At 30.6% G+C, this 25624-nt stretch overlaps 3 protein-coding genes and 1 long non-coding RNA gene across 7 annotated transcripts; 1 reads left to right on the forward strand and 3 right to left on the reverse strand.

The window, feature by feature from the left end:
• Nucleotides 1-102: 102 nt before the first annotated feature.
• On the forward strand, nucleotides 103-3213 carry LOC114167569. Of its 2 annotated transcripts, XR_003600266.1 has the most exons (5): nucleotides 103-286; nucleotides 516-610; nucleotides 828-898; nucleotides 2209-2310; nucleotides 2982-3213. It is a non-coding gene; the product is annotated as an uncharacterized LOC114167569 (long non-coding RNA). The 2 variants fall into 2 exon arrangements; XR_003600265.1 differs by lacking the exon at nucleotides 2982-3213 and having other exon boundaries at nucleotides 2209-2970.
• An 8757-nt stretch (nucleotides 3214-11970) lies between these two features.
• Nucleotides 11971-15391, reverse strand: LOC114167597 (NAC domain-containing protein 35-like). 3 transcript variants are annotated; one of them, XM_028052701.1, is made up of 6 exons: nucleotides 15106-15383; nucleotides 14746-15023; nucleotides 14097-14243; nucleotides 13489-13999; nucleotides 13130-13404; nucleotides 11976-12856 (listed from the first exon to the last, which is right to left on the reverse strand). In XM_028052701.1, exons 1-6 carry the CDS (start codon nucleotides 15266-15268, stop codon nucleotides 12662-12664), a joined length of 1569 nt encoding a protein of 522 aa, XP_027908502.1. In that variant the 5' UTR covers nucleotides 15269-15383; the 3' UTR covers nucleotides 11976-12661. The 3 variants fall into 3 exon arrangements, with proteins under 3 accessions (XP_027908501.1, XP_027908500.1, XP_027908502.1); XM_028052700.1 differs by having other exon boundaries at nucleotides 11971-12856; nucleotides 13130-13999; nucleotides 14097-14240; nucleotides 15106-15391; XM_028052699.1 differs by having other exon boundaries at nucleotides 11975-12856; nucleotides 13130-13999; nucleotides 15106-15385.
• An 837-nt stretch (nucleotides 15392-16228) lies between these two features.
• LOC114165635 (protein NTM1-like 9) lies at nucleotides 16229-18131 on the reverse strand. Its single transcript, XM_028050210.1, has 3 exons — nucleotides 17987-18131; nucleotides 17593-17870; nucleotides 16229-17453 (listed from the first exon to the last, which is right to left on the reverse strand). Exons 1-3 carry the CDS (start codon nucleotides 18129-18131, stop codon nucleotides 17217-17219), a joined length of 660 nt encoding a protein of 219 aa, XP_027906011.1. The 3' UTR covers nucleotides 16229-17216.
• Nucleotides 18132-20775: 2644 nt separating this feature from the next.
• Nucleotides 20776-24518, reverse strand: LOC114166210 (NAC domain containing protein 52-like). The gene is made up of 5 exons (XM_028050902.1): nucleotides 23946-24518; nucleotides 23564-23841; nucleotides 22676-22822; nucleotides 21769-22566; nucleotides 20776-21422 (listed from the first exon to the last, which is right to left on the reverse strand). Exons 1-5 carry the CDS (start codon nucleotides 24139-24141, stop codon nucleotides 21156-21158), a joined length of 1686 nt encoding a protein of 561 aa, XP_027906703.1. The 5' UTR covers nucleotides 24142-24518; the 3' UTR covers nucleotides 20776-21155.
• Between the last annotated feature and the right edge of the window lie 1106 nt (nucleotides 24519-25624).

Genomic DNA, 25624 nt, shown 5'->3' on the forward strand with positions numbered 1-25624 from the left:
ATTATTATTTATTAATAATATTATAGTATATATATATATATATATATATATTTATATATTTTTGCTCTTTCTATTTTAATATTGCTTCAACACTGTTCTCTCTCTCTTTCCGTTTACTGCATTTAATGATACACAGAAAAGCTTGTTGCTTTCTTCTTTCCTCTAATGTTTCTGTTAGCCTTGTTGGGTTGATGTCGTTCAACACACTGCTGCTTCTGCTCCTGCTGCTTAGTTAGGCATTTTAGCTTTGCAGATAAAGTGCAGAAAGTTGTACAGCTGTAAAAGGGTAATTTTTTCTGATATTATTCCTCCTCCCTTCATCCAATTTCATTACCTTTTTCCACTTACTATGCTGTAGTTACCATAAATAATTTATTCATTATATTTATCAATGACTACTAACCCTCTTCCCTCTATTGTTTTACCTCTATATCCCTCCACATTGCTACTTACTAATACCTTTTTTTATTTGTATTTTCTGCTGATATGCTTTTGTAACTTCTCCTATTCATCAGCCGCCTTCTTGTCTGGATTAGCACTGCACACAAAGTGATATTGGGAAAATGAAAAAATTGGAGTGGTTTGTCCCCATTTACTCATGCCTTAAAGAGTAAGTAGCCTGATTCTGATGCTTATTTCAATGTTTTGCCTTTCATCTATGATTCTTATCTTAATTTAACATATGCAGCCTTTAGACTTTTATGGATTTAGATTCCTCATGTGATATGTGATGCTTAATTAGTCTTTGTAACAGTCTTGTTACTGTCGACAGTTGAAAATCAAACTCACTCGTTACTAATTATATACATTTTTTGGATTTGTCACAGATATTGTAATAATTACATTACAGCTAAGGCTTTTGGACAGTGAATCAAAGAGCTTTACTTTGACGATCCAGGTGATAAATAATTAGCTTATATCTTCTTCTCTCTCTGATTTTGTGTGCCTGAAAACTTCATATTATATGACAGATATAAAACATATGCCAGGAAAAGAAAACACAAAACTCATCATTTTGATTCATCCTGTGTTGTGTGTGAAGAACTGATGGGGCAGATTGATGCACTTTGCTCTAGGTTTACAAAATGATGCAAGGCCTTCTCATTTTACTATTTATATATTTTGTCCAAGTTTATTTGGAGTAATTGACTCATAGAAACCAGTAGTATATAGATGGTTGAAAATATTAGAGTGGCATTGAATGCAAAATACAGTGTTGAAGGCATAAAAAGGAGATATCAAATGGAATGTGGTGTGAAATGGGAAAGCAAAAGCAACACATATAGGACAGTAAGATGAACAGTAAGCGAGACTAGACATATATAGGAGCAGAACCTTTCTTTTGGCTACACAGACTTGAATGTGATGCTTTTCTATTAAAATATATATAGGAGTATCTCAGATCCTTTAGGGTAAAGTCAATTTCCATGAACCATCAAAAGCCTTGGAAGAATCCTTGTCACTGCTGGAATTTAAAGACTGAAAGAGACTAGAAATGAAACCTTTTTGGGACGATCTACTTCATTTCAAATGCTTCCAAAACCAACAAGAAAAATCAGTAAAAGTTACTCAGGATATATAAAACTAGGCAAATCAAACATCAAAAATCTTTATTCTTTTCTTTGATATATATTATTGTATTATGTTGTCATCTTTGCTTATGATCTTGCAGACATCAAGTTATTAGATAAGGAAATAAAACGATATTAAGAAAGAAAGACACTAACATATATTAATATATTAGTTTTTTGGTCATGAGGTAACAATATGCAGGTGACTTTTGTAATCATATCTCATTTTCCAAGGAAGATTTGGGATTCAAGAGCTTTATATATGCTTCATACATATACATGCATGAAATACATATACCTTATGTTAATAATTAAGAGCCTCCTAGAGTCATAGGTTGATTAAAGTTATCCATAAATTCAAGGGCTTAATTATTCCCTAGCTAGGATTAGGTTTCTTGTTTAATCATAAAACCACGACTTTATATTGATCATATAATGATATAGTATGAACATTGTTTCTTAGCAACGTGAAGGTTATCATTGTTTTGGGAATTGCATCATCCCAAGATACAATGTGTTATAAAGCAATTAATGTTTCTCTTTCTCAGTTATACTGCAGTATTAATGTCAATGTAATTAGTTCTATATCCACTTTTAGTTAATAAGTTAATGTTTGTCACTTATGCATTTTATGCAGAAGGAAAGATAGAAGCTCCACCAAATCACTAAAATCAGATCTTATGATATAAGGACTCTCACACCTACCATTTCAGTCAGATTTTAGAAACATTTAACCAAGGTACAGTTTTTCTGAGTACACAATTTATATATATCAGCTAGATCACAAAAAGTGTTCAATCACTAATGTTTAAGTCAAAAAACATGATATAATGTTCAATTTGGCAGAAAAACAGATATTGGCTTGATAACTCTCTCAAGAAGTTATCAACATATATGCATGCATATAATCATCATAAAAAACTAATGTAGATAATGATCATTTCCCTGTTCCTGGTTGATTTAGTGGTTCATCATGTTTTAAACTTGGAAGTGCACTTTTCTAGTCATTTAACCTCACTGTTGTTAGGAAGTAATTTAGATGTTATACTGAACTTGTGATAGGTATTTATTTCAATGAAATTATACATGTTGAATAAAATAAAGTATTGAAGGGTGTGGGATTGAAAAAACAGAAGGCAAAATCACCTTCACATTAATGGTAAATTAATAATCTGGCTCCCTGTATTTAAATTTTACTGAGCATAGTTGGCTGTTATAAGGGTGGCTTCATTCACTCTCTTATATATAAATATGAACAATTTGGAATGTCATGCACTATATCAACATACATAATGTATTAGTTGAGTTTCTGGTCATGCATTATTAATTTTTAGTACATTGTTACAATACTTACATTAAATAAAGTACTTCCATTAATTTATTATTTATATCATTTTATTATTAATGCAGTTATTGCATAAAATCAGGTATAGATGGGAAAATAAATTTGCAGTGACAGATAAATGTGATGTAAGTGTAGTAAATTTAAGAATACTTGGACCAGTTTTGTTGGTTTAAAAGTAAAACTTCAAAACCATTAAATTTCTTCACATGCTACTCCTGTAGTATGAAAGTTTCATGCAATAGAAGCATACTTATTTGTGCTTAATAATGGTATTTTCTGTGCCTTTCAAAAGTTAATTCTAAAACATAACACAAGAAATAATTATTTCTTAATGTTTAGTATAACTAGTCTTACCTTTTACTATATATAACCTTTTACATTTTTTTTTCTTGAGTCCTGTTAAAATTATTATATATTTTTTTATTAAAAAAAGGTCATCTTAAATACATTGCAAACCATTAAAAGTACATAATTTTAAGAATTTTTTTTATTTGACCAAATACATTTACAATTATTTTTTAAGTTTTACCTGATAATCTCAACACTGTTAATATTAGCTAAAGTCACATTCACATATTTATCTTTCATCCCTCTAATAATTATACTTTATTAAGACCATTTTTTTCATTGAAAGTCATTTGATTAGGTCAAAGTTTTACTCTACCAAATTACTTTTGAATTTTTTTTTTCAATTTTTACTTTAATGTACAAGTGTTAGAAAACTTATTTTAATTACTGTACTATTTAGTAGGTGAAAGAAAGATAATAGGTTTTTATGATAAAAATATATTATTTTATTCTTATGATAAAGTGTGATTTAAATTTAGTTGTCTTAAATTTTATATTATGCCAGTATTATTTCAATTAAGAATAAGATCCATATTTTAAACATATAATAATCTTAAATATGATGCTGCAATGAATATGTCCTGACTGTTTAAAAAAGAAAAAAAAAAGAAAACAACACCCTATTCAAAGTTGAAAATTGGTTTCTTCATACATCTTCTATGAAACTGATTAATATTTCAGGAATAAAATAATGTATAATGAATCCTTAAAAATGTTAGAGCTTGAGATTTAAGCGTGTGAATATTTGGAGAGGCTGAATATTTATTTTTTTGGAATCCAAATTCCAAAGCAACATGGTAAAATGATTAAGGCTGTTGTGATTATTCATACATTTCTGTTGTTAACAATAGCAACAAAATATATAACATTTCATCTGAAAGTTTTTTTTCTTAACTAAATATGATCTTCTTTTTTTTCCTTTAATTTAACACATGCACAATTATATATAGCAATAATTAAACCTAAAATCATATATAAATCATATAAGTTCTCTGTCACTAATCATAAATAGTTTTAATTTTCCATAAGTTTGGTTATTTTCTTATGTCATCTATTTAAAAGATATTTATAAACAAAGTTGTTTTAATAAAATTTATCAATAGTGTAACTAATAATGTGAAATTAATAATATATATATATATATATATATATATATATATATATATATATATATATATATATATATATATATATATATATATATATATATATGCGCTAAGAACAGCTAAATTTGATTACAAAATTATATATTAATATATACGTGAAGTAAATTTTAACACATCTTACACTAAAGGTAGTTTTTGCATAAATTACTTAAATCTATGATGTTTATTGCATGAATATTGCTTTGATTTTTTTTTTTTTTTTTGTGTGTGTTCTTAGTTCAAAAAATATAATCGTTAATTAGCAAAATTTGCTTGATAAAAATAATTTTAAATTGATGTATATATATAATGATAAAAAGAAATTGAAGAATTACATATATGTGTATTTTTTTACCATCTGCACTACGAGAATAGCAGAAGTGAATAGCTTTGATTTGAATGCATACATTATTAACTCAGCTATATGAGCAAGAAAATTGGTTTAATTTGTTTTTTTTTTAATATGAAATGTCATCTTAAAGTCATAGAAATTATATTATATATGTTTCTAATCATAGACCGAAATTTAAAGTTTTGGCATTACCCCAAAATTTTGTTTTAACTTAAAGTAAGTTTCATCATATATGTCAGTTCTCTGGGAAAAAAATAAAAAATAGTATCTAAGTGTCTAGCTTGAGATGGGAGTTTTAAAAAAAAATCTATTTTAACCAGAAATAAAGAATGGTCTGTAAACACTAAAAGTAGATAATTATATTATATTATATTATATATATATATATATATATATATATATATATATATATATATATATATATATATATATATCCAAGGTAATACATGCCCAAGAAACTAAAATATGAAAACAATGAATGTATTTTTCCTCAATTTAGCATCTCTTTGATTTCATGTTTAAATGTCAAAAATAAAAAATAATTTGTAGACTAACGAGAATTAATCAAATATGTACTCATGTAACATGATTTACATTTGAAAATGTTGTGTATTAAAATTTACTGATTTATTATAAGCTTTCATGAAAATCTCTTTCTCTTTTTTATAGAAAGTAAACATCCTTTTCAAGTAACAAAAATCAAATTAATCCTCAAAATAGTCAAAATTAAAATAGTAAAAGGTGCTTAGGATATAAAGAGATAGATAAAGTTCTTAAAGATAAATAAAGTGTCCGTCTCCAAAAGATTTTCTTATTAGAAACGGACAATTTTTATCCCTAAATTGACTATGTTAATATATATATATATATATATATATATATATATATATATATATATATATATATATATATATATATATATAATATGAATTTTGGATAATTATTTTTAGTAAATGCAGATTGTTGTAAAACTTTAGTCTCATTATTTTTTATTATTATTTTTATGTTATGGTGATCATTTTGTTAGGTTTAAATATAAATAATAGCAATATTTTATTTTCAATATATTTGTTTTTCTGATAAAAAAAGTTGTATTTTACTTACATGTTCTTAAAGATTGTATAGTTATATTGAAACATTTGTATTTTAAAATAAAATAAAATTCATTGAACTATCTACAAATATAGTCTTTCGAATTTAATTTCAAAAACAAGTGCTGACCATTTTATCAATTTTCCACATCAATCATACATACCACCTTAATGAAAACAAAAAACTTAGGCGGCAAAGAGTGGTTTGAGATTTAGTTAATTATGAGAACTGTTAAACAGTCAACACTTTAAGTTAATGGAATTAACTTTTGAAACTAGAATTGGGGTATTTAAGAAATACAGAATCAAAGTCAATGATTTCCTCTATGCTTGAGATAAAATTTAAAATTTGATCCGCAAAACAAGGATTATATATATAAACCTTTTTCAAGAAAAAAAAAATCTATGATTATCCAACATAGACTGAAAATCAACACGTAAAAGTGTGAATAGGTTAAAAAAAAAAACTATTGACAGGCCGATATTTCTAATAAAAGAATCTTAATAATTATGTGCATAGTAATAAATAAATAAATAAATATAAGATTATTTAACCTTACCAAAAATGTTAGAGTCGGGTAAATATAACATTTGAATTTTAGTTGTTTCTAGAACTAACTAGAAAAAAAAAAAGAGTTCATACATAAATTACTGACAAAATTTCATTTTGGATTGTCATTATATATTATATATGTAGGACTAGTTTTAGATCTCATTATGTATTATATTATATATTATATATTATATATTATATATTATATAATATAAAGTTTGAATTAATGTTAGATAAAACAAATAGAGAATTAGTTTATTGTTACATAAGAGATCTGTTATTAATTATATATGAATTTTATAAAGAATGGACAATAATATTTTTGACTATTAAATTTTAATAACTTTTTTTTATTCATAACATAACTTATCGTCTTTTAAGCGGTTTTAACACTTTTTCATAGAGAACAACTAAAAATATAGTATAACCCAGAGATAAAAAAGACAAGCTGAAAGCATATATGAAAAAATGGAGAGAAGGGATGAGAAGTCGCAATCTTGTTGAGAAAAACTAATTAGGTTATTGGATGAGAAAAATTCTATTAGAGGCAAATGGTGAAAGAAGCATTACCCCATTGAAAGTGGTAATGGGTTTGCATCGGGAGAAGGAGAAGGTGAAGAAGATCTGAAATGAAACTGAAAATGAAATGAAATGAAAGGTGCCCCACCCTAGAAAAGTAGGGTGTATATAGGGTAATTAAGAGGAAGGTGTGAGGTTGCATTATTAATAATATTTACGACGATGATCATAAAGTAGATTGTACCGTAAAGTCAGCAGAAGTTCTTCACCTTTTACCTCCCATGGCGTGGCCTTCCATTTATTAACTGTAAATCGGATCATTGGACGCATGCAGTGCACACCAGTGATCAATCCAAATCATTGTAATTGTACTCAAACCTCAATGGACCACTTCAAATACACATCTACACAACTTCTTTTGTTTTTTTCCCACTCTTCTATATTCTAAACAACACAACTATTCGTGTTTTCATTTTTATCAGTTTCAAGCTGGAAAAAGGAATCTTTATTTTCTTTTATTTTTTCAGTCAAGGATTTCTTAGTCCTTTCTATGAAAGTGAGACTCGTTGGTTTAATGTATATCTTTTTCAATAATTATTCGCAAGATCAACTTTAGGGCTAGATTTTCTTTTGGATATATATATATATATATATATACACACCGTCTGATTCTAATGCTGATGCTTGTTACAGTAACTTTCAAAGCCCTAAAACTAAAGAAGATTTATGCAAGTACTTTTAAAGCTACCACCAACTTTATATAATAATCAAATAAATTCATTTGGACCAAATTTATTAACAAACTGTGATGAAGATATTAACAAGCTATGATTAACACTGATCTGTAATCATGAATTAATAACCTAAGGACAAAGGCATCATAGGAAAAGGGAAAAATCTTGAGGAAATCTTTTTGTGTTTGAAAGAAGATGGTGGTGGTGGTGCAGGACCAGAGAGAGAGAGTGAAGGGGAAGATCATGGGAGTGACCAGGACGAAGTGAACCCGAAAAAGTGACAGATCCTTTGGGTATAAGTTTTTGCTGGGGCTTTCTATGTTTCCCGAGATGATAAGTTAACAGATCAGATGCATGCACATTGATTTCGATTGAGGACCATGCACCCCAAAAAAGAAGATAGAGAGGACCAGAGAGAGAACAAAATAAACCAAACCAAACCAAATCATCTTTCTTCTCCCTTTCCCTTACTTTCCAATGTAAAAATAATCGACCTTTTTCATCAACATGGTTTTTGTTTGAGTTAGGTTTTTCTTTTTTCTTCGCTCACATGTAACAGTGGCAACACAACACAACACAACATAACATAACACAGATTGTGAAAGTTTTTATAGAAAATTTCTAAAACGTGTTTGGACAAAGGCATAAGAAGTGTCGTGACTTCCAGTTTGAAAGAATCTGATAGTCAACAATGGCTGCTTTCTGAAAACGTAAGCTAAAGGGGAAAGGTAGAAAGTTTGAAGCTATTACATTACAAGTATATGTGTGAGAAGGGTTTGCTAGCTAGCCTCCACATGTCTTGTTCTTTCCTTTTGTCTGTTTTCGTTTTATTGCACCAAATTTGAAAGGAACAAGAGAATGTAATGTGTACGAAGTTTCTTTAGTGGCACCCATGTTGTTACTTTGGGATGTGGTCTCAGACTCATGGCTCTCGGTTGCAGTGCATGTGTATGTGTGTGTGGATTTTATATATATATTTTTTACAATTAGTACTATTATATATGGAACAGGTGCATGTGGAAATTGTATAAATGACGTTTTCTAGTTAGGTAATGCACTAATGGTTGATGAGACAGAGCAATGTTTTGGAAGCAAAAAAATTGTACGGCAGAGAGAACAAAATTATGGAAAAGCAAAATTTAGAACCCTCTATACACAACTTTTCAATTTCTCATAAGCATTGCGTTCGAGAACTCTGATCCAAATGTGTTATTCTTGTCTCGGGGTGCCACTGCAACTTTTGGGTGGTGGGAAAATCAATAACAAGGTAAAATGTGAATGAGGAAACTGATAATAGTGAAAATGCATTTAAAGTTATTGTACAATTAATGAGAAATTTGCAGTGTTGTAGAGGTTTTTTTTATGTGATAAGATTTGATGATGCAATGCAATGCAATGCATGGTTGACTTGAAGGAAGTACGTGGTTTTATATGAGGGGACCGAGAATGAATGGTAGCCACAATTTTGCAGAAAAGGTATTGAATGAGCTACCATAATGCAATGTACCATTTATTTATCACAGAGAATAAAAAAAATTATTTCATTAAAACAAAGAAATCAAAGGGTATATATTTTTTTTCTTTGTAGGAAATTATTAGCTGGAATTTAGTTTTCAAAGAGCTGTGTTTCAAATTTCATCACTTGTTTTATTTGAGAAAATAATGATTGGTATTTTTCTATCAATTATTAGTTATTTTGTTAAAAATGTTTTAATTTTATTAAAAAAAAAAAGGATTAACAATCCTTTGTCAATTAGGGTGAAGTGATCACTTTTTGCAATGTACAAAAGTACTGTATTATATAAAAGCAATTAATCTTGTTTTTTTTATTGAGTAATAAACTTATTCTTCTGTCCATTAACATATATGATAAATTTCATAATGATATAAAACACATATTTCAGGATAGTGGACATAAATAATATATTTCAGGATGCATATAGGATGTAAGTATTTCAATTATTTGTTTATTAAGAGTGTAAGTACGATTATTGTGGCAGTTATATTTATACATACTTACGATTAGTCATTTGTAATTTTTATTTTCATATATAGTTATCTTATTCATAAAGTTATTGGTTAGGAAAATATTGAAAAATTAAAATGAATATTTAGAATTAGATTATAGATTTATGTCTTTTTAATTTTATTATCGATTTATAATTGATAAATAATATTTTCAATAAAATAAATGAATTATTTTTAGCTACTAGCGTGTATATATATAGGCTAGTAGCTAAAATTTTTTTAATTTAAATATGTTAAATTAACTTTATGCTATTATATCCATACAACGGTTATGTTATAAATGCTTCTATTATTATACTTGTAAAAGTAAGTATCGTTGTATCTACATATCTATATGAATATCTATAACATTCATTACCTTAAGTAAATCAAATTTGAATAAAAAATACAAATTGCAATTTTGAAAAATATAATTTGATATCTGTGAAAAGCTTAATGGAAGAAAAAATTTAGATATTAAAAAGTTTGATAAAGATTGATTATAAATTTTATAATAAAGTAATAGTTAAATTATCGGTGGAAAATATTAGAAAGTTGAAAATTATTTAAAATTTTATTATAAATCTATGTTTTTATTTATATTTAGTATTGAAGTAATTTTAAAAAAATAATTTTATTTAAAGTCTTTAAAGAAAATTGATTTACATCAACACTAATTTATATAAAATTAGGGGGATTCTTTAAAGTCTTATTTAAATCTATAGACGGAAAGATGTTACTAGAACAAATCTTGTTAAAAATATTTATGTTTTATTATAAACAAGTTAGTAACAAAATAAATAGATACTTAACACTATAAAATAAAACATGATAAAAAGGAAGTCATTAATTAAATAGTAAAAAAATTATCATACTATATTATAACCGTTTATTTACCAATAGTAAAAAAATTAGTACATTTTAAAATATATTTCTGGATTAATTCGAAAATTTTGAAAAACATATTAATGAATTTAGTAAGTGTAACTCTAAATATGCTTTCAAATTTCACAATTCAGGTATGGACATATCAGGCTTTTCCTACACCCTCACGGAGATGTAGGAAGAAAAGATGGGTGGAAAAAGCAATTTTCCTATTTGTTGGTGAATCAATTCGGTACCTCTCTTTCGTGACAACCTTTTTTACACATTTTCTTCTTACACCCTTCATAAGGTGTGAGAAATATTAAAAGTACCTCTCCATGTATTATCTTATTAAAAGATATATTATGAATTAATTTGAAATATATATTTTTATTTGTATTGCGAAATGGACCATCCAAAATGTAATTTTTCTTATTTTGTATTCCAAAATATACAATTTGGAATACACAATTTTGTAATACAAATTTTACATTCCAAAATTAAAATTTTAAATTCTAAATTATACGACTTTTTTTTCTATTTTATAAAATTTCTATATTACATAATCCAAAACTGAAATTGAAAATCTCAAACTAGAAGGTAAATTTTGAATGCTCAAGTTTATGAGGGTGGGGGTTGAAGTTATAGTGTCAAATTTCCCTTGTTATGAAAGGGTACTTCAAAAAAATAAAATTCTCTTGTTGTAATGCACACCTTTGATATTAGTCTTTATGAATGGTGTTTTAGAAGTAAATAAATTTACTGAAGAAAAAAGCAGAATGAATGCATTGGATTGTGCGACACATTTGAAGAATTAAAGTAAAGTTCTTAATTAGTTTGACTTAAATTTAAGAACCCTGGTAACTGATTTGGTTTTTATCTTAATATATCGTAAAACTAACGCACCATTAATTAAACATATGTATTATGATAAATGAGATTATTAAATGTAAACTTAAACCGAATCAATTTATGTTAACTGGTTCAACATTTTATAGCTACAATTGAATAATAGATAATATATATTAAAACATTTAATATCCTATGAACAACACGGGGTGGTGGCGCAGTTGGCTAGCGCGTAGGTCTCATAGCTTTGTTGAGTGATCCTGAGGTCGAGAGTTCGAGCCTCTCTCACCCCAATAATTTTATGTTAATTTTGTTTTTAGTTTTTACAAAAAAAATTATTGATTATTTTGAACAAAAAATCGGAAGAATCATCAAGGGGTGGTGGCGCAGTTGGCTAGCGCGTAGGTCTCATAGCTTCGTTGAGTTATCCTGAGGTCGAGAGTTCGAGCCTCTCTCACCCCAATCTTTCTCGCACTTTTTTTCTGCTCTTGTTTGACTCCAGTATTTTTCGTTCTTAATTCTGTGCCAACAAAACATATAACATGGACAAAAAGGCTTATCATTTGCAAGTTAGAGTTAAGATTTGCTTCAAATATGTGTACACCATTCACAAACATGCATTTACATGCTCAAAGGAGTATGCAGAGACCCTGCATAAACTTTTATCAGCTTGACCCCTCTGATGTGTTCTTAACCATTGAATAGAAAATAACCACACAAACTTCATACTTACACAATCTACTATCTTAAATATACACAACTCCATCATGCAGTTTCCAATACTTTCTAATAGATTTGATATCACATATACTTCTAAATTTTGATGCATTATTGTCATTTTACAATTTGTAATAAAGTGGCGATTACAGAGTAAGTTACTTCTAATAACATATACTCCTATAATTAAGTACCACTAATCCATTAATGGAACTAAGTTCTTAGTTCTCATCATATGAAGTTGTCTGTTCTTTTCTGATTTTGATCTTCCCATGACCTTTTAAGGTCAAGGAAAATTAGATATTTCAACACTATTGATCTCCAAAAGGTTGATTTGTTGTAGAGTCATAACATGATGTCTCCGCTCCTCAGCAATCATCTTGAAATATACTTTCTTGATTCTCTTGACTTGGTTCTTGGTTAGAAAATACAAGACATGTTTCACCATGTCCAATATCATGATGTTTTGATCTTGTCGGATTTTGATCTTCCCATGACCTTTTAAGGGCAAGGAAAATTAGATATTTCAATACTATTGATCTCCAAAATGTTTATTTGTTGTAGAGTCATAACATGATGTCTCCACTCCCCCAGAAATCATCTTGCCATATACTTTCTTGATTTGGTTCTTGGTTAGAAGATAGAAGACATGTGTCACCATGTCCAATATCATATGATGTTTTAAACCATTTTAATGAATGGTATTTGTCTGAAATAAGATATTCAGTACTCATAGTTGGAATATCCTCAATATTAGCATCCTGCAATGGTTTTGAAAGAAAATAAACAGATGAATTCAGTTCTTGAAGTACTCAAACAAATATAACAATTTCACAAACTCAAGAAAAAGTGTAGTTCTCAAGTCCTATGGTCTATGTAGGAGAAGATCTCTATACACTGTGAGAAATCTGACAAAAGTTCAAATCACCATAATGCACAATGCAATTTTAACTTACTAAACCATGAAAGTTCAGAAAAGAAGGGAGATACACTCATCATCAATATCATTTGGACTTTGCAAAATAAATATTTACCTGATTAGGGACGACTTCTTCATCTGTACATGTGCTTTCGTAGTATGCTCTTTTCAATGACTCTGATTGAGTGAAGCAATTAAGAAAACCGAACATGTTTTCTTCATCAATTGTTAAACTCTCATGAGAATTCGGCAACTCCTCTTTCGGTATAGTTTCAAAAGGAGTTTGCGTAGTTTCAAATGAATGTTGTACAGTTTCAGATGTTATCTGTGAATTTTTATATGGAATTTGGGTAGTTTTAAATGTAATTGAGTTATTTTCAAATGGAGTCTCGATAATTTTAAATGGAGCTTGCGAATCTTCATTCGGAATCTGGGTAACTTCAAATGAAGTGTGGGTAATTTCACATGGATTCTGAGTAATTTGAAATGGAATCTGGTTATTTTCACATGAAGTCTGAAATTTTTCATGTGAAATCTGGGTATTGTCAAATGGAATTTGACTAATTTCATTTGAATTCCCGATACTTTTCAATAGAGTTTGCAAAATTTCATATGAAATTTGGCTAATTTCATATGAATTCTGGATACTTTTAAATGGAATTTGTGAAATATCAGTCATTTCATATGGGATCCATGTACTCTCAGAAGGTGTATGAAAATTTCTCAATGAAGTTTTTAAATTTGGACTTGAAATTTGATTATTTTCATTTAGAATTTGGATATTGTCATATGCATTCTGCATACTTTTGAATGAAATTTTAGTATTATTGTTTTCATTTTTAAAATAGGCATTGATTGATGAAGAGTTTAGAGAAGATGTTTCATACTGCTCAACATCAATTATTGAAGCTTCAATTGGCGAGATGCCTTTGTCTGTTTGATCTGTTGCCTCACAGATTGTTTCCACCCCGGTAAACATACCTCCCTGAAATGTAAACGTAATCACAAAACAAGTATCAAGTCTCTGCATTTTTCGCATGACACAGTGTATATATATGTTCATCAAAAATGCTTCAGCTTACAGATGGAACTCTTTCTGTTCTTGTCTGATTTTCATAGTCAGAAACCAGGTTTATACTGGATTCAACTTCATCACATATCACTGCATCAGTTTTTCCTTCAGTTATTTTCCCAGGTTTCTTTATCAACCGGCATAAAACAAAAGCCTTCTGCAAAAATTGGAGCCCGAATTCATTTCATCACAGTTCACAAAAAGTAAAAGGCAAGAAAATTATGCAGACGTATGCAGAAGAATTTTACTGTCTTGGAAGAAAATTAATGATGAATTTTGAGTGTTCTTAGATAGAAAGACTCAATTAAACACATCCAGCATGTCACATAGAGATTCTCCTAAAGCTTCGGCCATAAACTAATTAATAAAAATCGTTAACAAGTGAACATTAAATCTAAATCATTCTTACAAAATCAATCAATAAGATATGTACTACTTATATACAGTAAACTGGTCTTATAACTGGTCAAGATTTTCATCGCGGTCAAGATTAAAGCACATAAATCACATCAGATATTTTAAAATTCATCAAACAGAGGCTTCAAATACTCAGAGCTTGGTTCGGCTAATTTACACTCCTACTACACACTATAGTTTAGTACAAAGATTATTTCCCAGCAGAGTTAAAAATTTCTTTAAAAAGAAAAGGAAATACGAACCTGGCTTTGATGAAAGTTAAGAGCATGATATTCGTGAATAACCCAGTTGGCCTTGACACCTTTGGAAGCTGAGCCATTATGGAAAACAAGAGTCTTCTTAGTTCCTATTACAGTGTTGGTGTCCCAGGTTCTAACATCACGGTCTTTTCCAGTGGGTTTCCAGAACCCACACTTGGTTCTTCTATTAACCCTTTTACTATTTGAATACTTGAAATCAACAGGACTGAAGAAAAACCATTCTGGGTCTTTGAATTGTACTTCTGATTTTGCTAACAACGCTGTTTGAAACAATAAAAGTTGAAGCAAAGATCAGAGCAAGGAAAAGGACAGTGTTGATTTCATTTGGTTTTCGATTATTACCTGGTACTTCCCAAGGTTCCACATCGCAGAGATCTATGTGAGTCAAGACGTGGACACGGGGATCATCACCGAGCAACTTGTGTTTGAGGTAAAAGTCGACAAGTTCTTCATCTGTGGGACGAAAACCGTATCCCACAATCTCCGTTGGTTTTGGTGAACACATGACTTCAATGGTTTCATTGTTTGTGTTTGTGTTTGTGTTCTTGAACTGAATTTATCATCCCACATTCACTGACTTGACTCCTTACTCAAGAAGTTATCTCTGGAAAAGATATTATAATAATGCACAAGTAGAAAAAAACTCTTTCATGATTAGAGTTTGACGCATATACTTTCAAACTTTTATAAAAGGTTTGTAATATAACTAAAAATAATCAACATATGTAATTTAAATTAGATCACATTTGTTACATATGTTAACTGTGATTAAGTAGCTCTAATAGATCTTATTCGCAGGTTATTTTACAAAAAAAAAAATCAGTATATAAAAACTAAACATATGAAATGCTATCGTGATTCTAAATCTAAATTCACAAATATTCATGCAATTTTTGTTTTTCAAGATATAGATACAGTAGCAAATGCAGTGACTGCATTGTACTGATATACTGTGATTCGTGGTTTCTTATGTAAGCCTTGGTCCCCAAGTTTGTTCTTCCATGGCCCACCATTTCAATGTTCTTTCAAGACTATTGGTAGTGAATTTCGACGCATCTTTTGCTTTATTTTGGAGGTTTGTTATGCTCCTCACTACTAATCATGAACATGACTCCAAAGTTTGATATACTTTTTAACAATTTAGAAGAGTCACGTGCTAACTTCAAGTAAAAATAGTGAACTCTAATGATTCTTGTCATCACCTCAATTATTCTTTTCTCTCCCACGCTTTTTCATACCTCAATTAATTGAGCAAGACGAGAGAGACCACTGAACATTGATTTTAAGAAACCAAGTAGATGATTATGATAACGATTATATGTTTTTGAAATACTAATTTGGTGATAAAAAAATCTTTGAAGCACAATAGTGCTATTGTCATCTTAGACAACAACTACAGGGGTTTGTATCATATTTTATTACAAAGATATTAAGATTGCAATCAGAAAATTAATGACTTATAAAAGGCAACAAATGTGCACACATATTTTATTATAATAAGAAAGATGCAGTGAGCATGCATCAATGCAAAATACATGTCTTACCAATCTTACAAGGATGAAACTCTTAAAACAGAGTTTTCCACGTTGTCACACTAAAAAACATATACTACATCTACTTAAAGTGATAATACTTCCAAACTAACGGATAATACACACATAAAAACCCTTAAAACTACGTTGTCTTCATGAAGTTGTCTCCATATAGATGAAAGAACCTTTTCTATTGTTATCATAAGATTGATGGCTTCTGGTTTCAAGTTATCTCTTCAACTATTCTTCTTCCGATTCACAATGAGAAAATTCTTCTGAGCCTACAGAATGCAACACATGCAGCATGGTATATCAATAATATGTTAAAGTGAAAATCAGTTCAAGTGAAGCACCCGCCTCATTCGTCAAGAAAGTAATCTTCATTTTTCTAATGAAGCTGCTTGATTTTCTCACCTCTACATGGAATACTGCATTGTTTGAAACCTTCCTCTGTGATGATCAGAAGAAAGAAAACTTGCTCTTCTTTTTCTTCTTTTTCTCTTGTTTTTTTTCATGGATAGGAGATGACATACATACACCTTCATGGACATCAACGTTTGATAATTCGGAATCAAACTCTTTTGATGAATGGTATTCGTCTGAGTTGGGATATTTACTACACACTGTGGAAATATTCATAGTATTATCACCCTGCAATGATTTCACAAGAAAATAGACAGATGAATTCAAAGTGTTCAAATCAAAGAAATCAAATCTAAAGTAATAGGACAGTTCAGAAACAGATGGAGATGCTCACTGTATGATTGGAAAAATTTGGACAACATATGTTTACCTGTTGAGAGACGGCCTCGGCATCTGTATCATATACCTTTCTCAATGACTTCGATTGGGTGAAAGTATTGAAGTAGGTATTTGTACTTTCTTCATTGTTAACATAATTGTCCTGAACAAGAAAAGAATTCACGAATTCCTGTTCCTGGTATTTTCATATGAATTGTGCTCAATGTTAGATTCATTTCTAAAATAGGCATCGTAAAATGAGGGGTTTGGAAAAGACGTCTGGTCTTGCTGAAAGGTGGTTCCTATGGAGTGATTCTGATAGTCAAAAACCATGATTCTACTGCTCTCCCCTTCATCACCCCCACCTTCAGTTGTTCCCCCAGGTTTCTTCATCAGACGACACAAAACAAAAGTCCTCTGCAAAATGCTCAAACTTGTTATAAATGCTAAAACCTAAACTATATATTGATATATGTCAAAGGCTATAGAAGAGTGAAGAAAAATGAAGAAGGATAATTTGCAATGAGTGTTAAAATTCTCCAAAACGTGAACCAACCTGGCTTTGGTGAAAGGTGACAGCATGGTATTCGTGAATAACCCAGTTGGATTTCTGACCACGTGAAACGCGACCTTTGTAGTAAACAAGAGTCTTCTTTGTGGCAATGAGAGTGTTGGAGTCGGAGCTTCTAATCTCACGATCTTTTCCGGTGGGTTTCCAGAAGCCACACTTGGTTGTCCGGTTAATCCTTTTACTGTTTGGATACTTGAAATCAACAGGACTAAAGAAAAACCATTCTGGGAAATCGAATTGTGCATCTGATTCCTCGAAATACACTGTTTTCAAACAAGAAAAGAAAAACAAATAACAGTGAAGAAAAGATAAGAGGAAGATAAAGAAGAAAGGATGGTTGCATGAAGATGCATGGAGTGTTAAACGTTTATATTATTACTTGGCACGTCCCAAGGTTCCACTTGACAAAGGTCAATGTCGAGGATGACATGGCCTTGTGGATCATTACCGAGCAACCTATGTCTGAGGTAATAGTCCACAAGTTCTTCTTCCGTGGGACGAAAACCGAATCCTATAACATCCATTGTAGTAGTTTGTAACAAAGATAGGAAGATGGGAAGGAAAGGTGGTGAAGCAGCTACTAACCAAGGAAAACGAAGAAAGCTCGGTGTTTATGTTGTGTTGTGTTGTGCTGTGGAAAGGAATTTATAATGCAAAAAAGTCATTGACTGACTTTACTACTTAGCTCACAAGTTATAGTTGGAAAATACAAAACGCATAGAAAACTATGTTGTGCTGTTAAGGTGAAGGATATATATATTTGTTATCTTATTATCTATCATGTGGACGAATATATGATATGTAACAGATGAGAAAAGAAGATTCTAGAGGTTATATATAATAATAATCCAAAAGGAAAATTATTTGTTGACAAACTAATTTTAACTGTTATTTGTGGTTTATTATTTTAGTCTTGATACCTACGCTTCTTTATTCCATGACCAATCATTTCAATTCCTTGCTCTCCCAACAACAAAAAATAAACAGAAATTTATTTAATTAAATATGGCCACCTTTGCTTTTATTGCGATGCTTCTCTGCTAAGAACTTCATCACAAAGTTTGATATCCTTTTCAAGATTTGAGTAGAGTGATGTAAACTTATAAGTGATGTTCGCATCACTGCTGAACTCAAAAAATTGATGGCAGGTACTTAATTACTCTTTTTTCTCCTCCACCGTTTTTCTGCCCTACTTGAAAATGTGGTAAAATTTTGAATCCGCGTAATTTTTCATTTTCAATGGGCATGTGATGGCTATAAAACGGTTTAAGAGTATTCATGGTTCTATTACACAACATTATAATATTTTAATATTAAAGGATTAAGTTATATAAAGATTTTTAATAATTAAAGTTTAATTTTATAAAACCATTATCTCTACAATCAAATTGTTTAAACTCTTTCCGTCTTTTCTAGTTTATCTCATCCGTTCTTTATTTTTTTGAAGATCAAGAATTCTAGTTGTGATTCTCATTAAAAACTCTACGGAACCTCCTATCAAAGAGTTGAATTGAATAAGTTTTGATTTTTCCTTTTTCCAGGTTTTGAGTCTTAGAGTTGCATATGACACTAAAGTCATACATGTGACTCAAAGTGGTTCTCGATGATTTTCTATTGCTCTCCAATCTGAATTGTAAGTTTAGAACTCTAATTAAGGCTTTCATTGTTTGTCTATGGGATTCAATGTGTTTTGGTGTTCTAAAGAAATTCTGTTTTTAGGGAACATCTTTGGCTAAGGTAAGATGAACTAATTATAGCACTTTCATGTTTAATCTCGGATTTGAATGGTTGTTGAGCCTTGGACTATGATATGTTGAAATTTGTATGTGAGTCTTACGTTGAGTTTGGATTGAGTTGCATGCGATTCTGTAGTCGAATGTGGTGTGAATCTTGAGTATGTGTTGCAAAATGTGGAATATGCATCATGTGTCCAAATTGATAAATGAGGTGAGGAATGTGATAATCTTGGATGATTTTTTTATGATCTTATAATAGGGTTCTATGCAATTGTGGTTGATTTTGCATTGAGGATGTGAAATTAGAATGCTTTGGTCTATTTGTTGCTAGGAGATAAAGGATTTAAAATGTGTAATTTGATGTGACGTGATTTCTCTGCATTTTATGCCGAGAAGGGTTTGGTCTAGACAAATTAATTTGAGCATTTCAATGTAAAAAAAAAATCAGATTTTGTGTTTGTCTTGTCAAGATTGAGGTGCTACCATATTTGCTTTGTCGGTAAAAAAAAAAAATTTCTTCCAAAAATTCAAATTTTGGTCTTTTCACATATGATCTTTATATCTCCTACTTACATTGTAAGTGTAAAAACTAGATTTATAAGAGATTGTGTAAAAAAAGACAAATTTAAAAATATTCTCTCTTATTAAAGGTATATATATATATATATATATATATAATTAAAAAATATATAAATATAAATTTGATTCATTTTAATAAATTCCTGTAAAAATCATTATAACTAAAATATTTAAATTAACACTACTTATTTGGATTCTATAGAGGTTAATAACTTTGATAATAGATTACGAATTTCTAAACCAAACGGAATTCAGTCATTTCTTATTCTTGTTGAGAATTAAAATTTGAGAGTGTTTACTTAACACACCATTAATCCATAATGTAGAATAGGTAAGACATTTCATATAGAATGATAATATATATATATATAAAGAAACACTCATCGTCAAAGAAAGAAAGAGTAATATTTTTGAATTGAATCACTGTGAAATCCATTTACTTATTATGACGAAATATAGAATCTTTAGAGTCAATTTTTCTTTCTGATAGCTCCCAGCAATCCAAGTCATTTTATTTGTCCTTAGGCTGCATTTAATGGTGTGATTTGTTGTGCTCCCTCATGCTTCTCTCCAAAAACAAACAGAAGCTCATTCTGTCAAAATATGATTGTTTCATAAGATCCAAGTTTTTTATTAATTTTTGCATGCTGAATTAGAATATTTCTCTAGAGTCCCTGGACATAATCAGGCACCTAGTTACCATTTTATGATCAAGAATAAACCATCTTTGCTTCAGAAAACAAAGATCAGCTGAGCAATATAAAAATAAAGTGGTTGTCTAACCAATCCTCTGTTCAAGTGATTTGGGAAAATAACTGTATTCTTCATGCGTTCCAAAAACTAAGAAATTATATTATTAAATACTAAAATCACAGATAATAAATTGATTCAGCAAGACAATTGGTATCCTACAAACAAAAATTCACTACAAATAACCACACAAACTTCCCAGTTACACAATCTACTATCTTAAATATACACAACTTCATCGTGCAGTTTCTAATACTTTCTAATAGGTTTCCTATGATACATACTCTTAAATTTTAATGCATAAATTTCATTATGCAATTTCTAATAAAGTGGCTATTATAGAGCAATTTTAATGCATACACTACATACTCTTACTTTTAATAACATATACTCTTGTCTACTAATCCATTCATGCTACGAAGTTCATAGTTCGAATCCTATGAAGTTGCTCGGTCTTAGATGATACTGATCTTCCCATGACCTTTAAGTGCAAAGAAAGCTAGATATTTCACTGTAATTGATCTCCACAAGTTTATTTGTTGTAGAGTCACATGAGGATGTCTCCAATCCCCAAAAATCATCTTGAAATATACTTTCTTGTTTCTCTTCACTTGCTTCTTGGCCGGAAAATAGAAGATGTGTGTCACCATGTCCAACATCATATGATGTTTTAAACCTTTTTAATACATGATATTCCTCTGAGTTAAGATACTCAGTATACAAACTTGAAATATCCTCAAAACTAGCGTCCTGCAATGGTTTCAAAAGAAAATAAACAGATGAATTCATTTCTAAAAGTGCTATAACAATATAACAAATTCAAGAAAATAGTGCAGTTCTCAAGTCCTATAGTCTCCATAATAACCCATCAATCGATCATGAATCACATCAAAGCCAACTCAAACTAGGCATTTTTCTTGAGTATCTTTCAAGAATCTACTCGAGAAAATCCTTATATATTGTGAAAAATATGACAAAATTCAAATCAACATAAAGCACACTACAACTTTTAACTTACTAAACCAGCATGAAAGTTCAGAAACGAAAGGAGATACGCTCATCAATGTTATTTGGACTTTGCAGAATAAATATTTACCCGTTCAGGGACGACTTCTGCATCTCTATAAGAGCTTTCGCAATATGCCCTTTTCAATGACTTTGATTGAGTGACTAAATATTCATCGGCTAATAATGAATTCGGGAGTTTAGGTAGAATTTGTTTAGTTTCTAATGGAGTTTGCATAGTTTGAAAAGGAGTTTCAAAAAGAAACTGCAAAATTTCAAAAGGAATTTGGTTGGTTTCATGAGAAATCTGCATAGTTTCACAAGAAATCTGCATAGGTTCACAAGGATTCTGCATACTTTCACAAGAAATCTGCATACTTTCACAAAGAGTCTGTACAGGTTCACAAGGAGTCTGCAGACTTTCAAAAGGAGTCTGCATAGTTTCACAAGGAGTCTGCATACTTTCAAAAGAAGTCTGCATAGTTTCACAAGGAGTCTGCATACTTTCAAAAGAAGTCTGCATAGTTTCACAAGGAGTCTGCATACTTTCAAAAGAAGTCTGCATAGTTTCACAAGGAGTCTGCATACTTTCACAAGAACTTTGCATAGTTTCACAAGGAATCTGCAAAGTTTCATAAAGAGTCTGCATAGTTTCACAAGAAATCTGCATAATTTCATAAGGAGTGTGCATAGTTTCACAAGGAGTGTGCATAGTTTCGTAAGGAATCTGCATAATTTCAGAAGGACTCCGCCCATTGTTGTTTTCATTTCTAAAATAGGCATCGTCATCCTGCTCAATTTCAATTAGTGACGGTTCTGTAGGGGAGATGCATTTTTCTGCCTGATATGTTACGTGACAGATTGTTTCCATTCCGGTTAGAGTACCTCCCTGAAAAATAAAAAAGAAATCATATATATAATTACAAGAAGAAGTATCAATTGTCGGTATGTTGGCATGTCACAGTGTATGTATGTTCATGAAATATGCATCAGCTTACGGATGGAACTCCTTCTGCTATCGCCTGATTTTCATAGTCAGAAACCACGCTTCTACTGGATTCCCCTTCATCACATATCAGTGCAGCAGTTCCTCCTTCAGTTTTTTTCTCAGGTTTCTTTATCAAGCGGCATAACACAAAAGCATTCTGAAAAAATTGGAGTATAGTGAGCATTCATTCTGCACAATTCACAAAAGTAAAAGGCCAAAACAAATGAGGCAAACGTATGCAAAGAAACAGACAGTCTGCGATGAGAATTATTGATGAATTTTGAGTGTTCTTAGATAGAAAAACTCAATTAAACACATCCAGTAAGTCACATGAGAGCTTTGTCGAGAAACTAATTATTACCATTACTCAAGATTAAAGAACATAAGTCACATGAGATATTTTAAAATTTATAAACTTTTTTACATGTCAAACTCAGGCTTCAATACTCATCTTGGTTCGGGTGTATACAGAAGAAATTGACAGTCCTTGATGAAAACCGGTGATGAATTTTGAAGATAAAAGATTTAAGAGAGCTCATACAGATGCAGGTGCCACTGGAATAAACAAAAAATATATTGTTTTGATATGCTTCCAAATAAAACTCACTTAACTAAGCTAAGAAGGCGTACAGAAAGGTCATAAGTCAATTTTACAAGCAAAATAAAGCTCTCACATGTCCTCTTTGTGACTAAGAAATACCAAGTAACGAAAATTAGGCATGAATAGAGTGAAACAAAAAACATGGGATTGAAGCAAAGAATCCAACAACAACAACAATAAAAGCCAGAACAATAACCTAAGCCTAAAAATTATACAATATAGAGACATAACAATCTAGTAGAAAGATGATTTCCAATGAGTGTTAAAAGTTCTAGCAAAATGAAAAATAAAACAAACCTCGCTTTCATGAAAGGTAACAGCGTGATATTCGTGAATAACCCAGTCGGACTTGACACCACAGGAAACACTTCCTTTGTAGTAAACAAGATTCTTCTTTGTGGCAATGAGAGTGTTGGTGTTCCAGCTCCTAATATCACGGTCTTTTCCAGTGGCTTTCCAGAACCCTTTCTCGGTTTTCCTGTTAACCCTTTTACTGTTTGAATACTTGAAATCAACCGGACTGAAGAAAAACCAGTCTGGGTCACCAAATCGAATCCGTGATTTTGCAAGTATCCCTGTTCGAAACAACAAAAGGATCACTCACACAACAGTGACATAAAGAGAAGAAGAATATAAATGACAAAAGGGATGTTCGGTAATTCGATTTTTTCTAGATTACCTGGTACATCCGAAGGTTCCACATGGCAGAGGTTAATGACAGGGATAACGTCGACACGGGAATCATCACCCAGCAACTTGTGTTTGAGGTAGAAATCGACGAGTTCTTGTTCTATAGGACGGAAACCGACACCAACAATTTTACCCATTGATTTTGGTGAACACTGAACTCTGTGTTTGTAGTTTGAATGAAACATCGAAAGAAAGAAAATAAGAATGGAAGAGGAGATCGTTCACAGAGATAAAGGAGAATTTATGTTTTGTTGTGACTTTGGTCTCTCCTCGTTTTATATTGCAGAGACATCGACTCCTTCGCTAACAAGTTATCATAGAAAAATACAAAAAAAAAAACAGTCATGACGCGAACACGGGGATCATCACCGAGCAATCTGTGTTTGAGGTAGAAGTCGACGAGTTCTTCATCTGTGGGGGCGAAAACCCAATCCTACAATCCTCATTGGTTTTTCTGAACACTTGACTTCAGTAGTTAACAAGAAAGGAACAGGGGAAGATTATGAAACAGAGTTGTGTGTAGAACGCTACTGAATGTTTTCGGTGTTTGTGTTTGTGTTACGGAACTGAATTTATAATGCCACATTCGCTATTCACTGACTCGACTCCTTAGTTAAGAAGTTGTCGTTGGAAAATACATTATAATAATATTTCAAGATTCGAGTTTGAGGCATACTTTCAAACTTTATAAAAAGCTCGTAATATAACTATATAAAATTAATTAACATATGTAATTTAAGTTAGATCACGCACATAAATTTTTGAAATTTTTGTTTTTCAATTTGTGAAGTAATAACAGATAGAGAGATACAATAACAAATGCTGCAGTGACTGTATAGTACTAAAACCGCGTGAAAATGAGAATCTTTTTCCTCACTGCTCACAGCACTTTCTACGAAATGGACAAAAATCTATTTAATATATTTAATAATTCGATAGGGATATAATCCGTTATGAGTCTCTATCACAAGGATCAGTGTCTTTCAAATAAATTAGGTAAAAGTACAAAAGTTAATTGGCTAATCTGATTTTACATGAAGTTCAGAAAAGCAATACTTTGATTATTGGTTTGTTATTTGAGCCTTGGTCCCCAAGTTTCTCCCATGTCCCACCATTTCAATGTTCTTTCAAGACTATTGGTAATGAATTTCCATTTACATTTTTATTTTTTATTTTTTGAGGTTTGTTGTGTTATGCTCTTCACTGCTAGTCAAGAACATGACTCCAAAGGTGGATATATTTTCAAGATTTAGAACAGTCATGTGCTAACTTCCAATTGCAGATAGTGAACTCCAACCATTCATGTTATCACCTCAATTTTTTTTTTCTCCTTCCACGCGTAAATGGATTTTCATATTCAGCTTTTCCCCCAGCAAGTTTACTTTTTTATGCATTTTACTTTCCACGCGTAATTCTTTTTAAAAAGGTTTGATGGAAATGAACTTTGCTATGAAGGTTCCAGAAGGAAATTGGTAAGAGTAGCATTGCTGAAGCTGGTACTATGAATTTATGAAACTGTGAGACTTGCTTCCCAAGTTTACCATTTCAAGCTCTGAACTCGTTGTCCCTTCATTCATCGAATCTTTTTAATCAATTCTCTTTGTTGACCCACCATGTCCTTAAGGTGTTTGTATAGTGTTGGTTTGTTATGCTCCCCACTACTTTTTC

The sequence above is a fragment of the Vigna unguiculata genome, chromosome 10 (genome assembly GCF_004118075.2).
Source record: "Vigna unguiculata cultivar IT97K-499-35 chromosome 10, ASM411807v1, whole genome shotgun sequence".
NCBI classification, from domain to species: domain Eukaryota; kingdom Viridiplantae; phylum Streptophyta; class Magnoliopsida; order Fabales; family Fabaceae; genus Vigna; species Vigna unguiculata.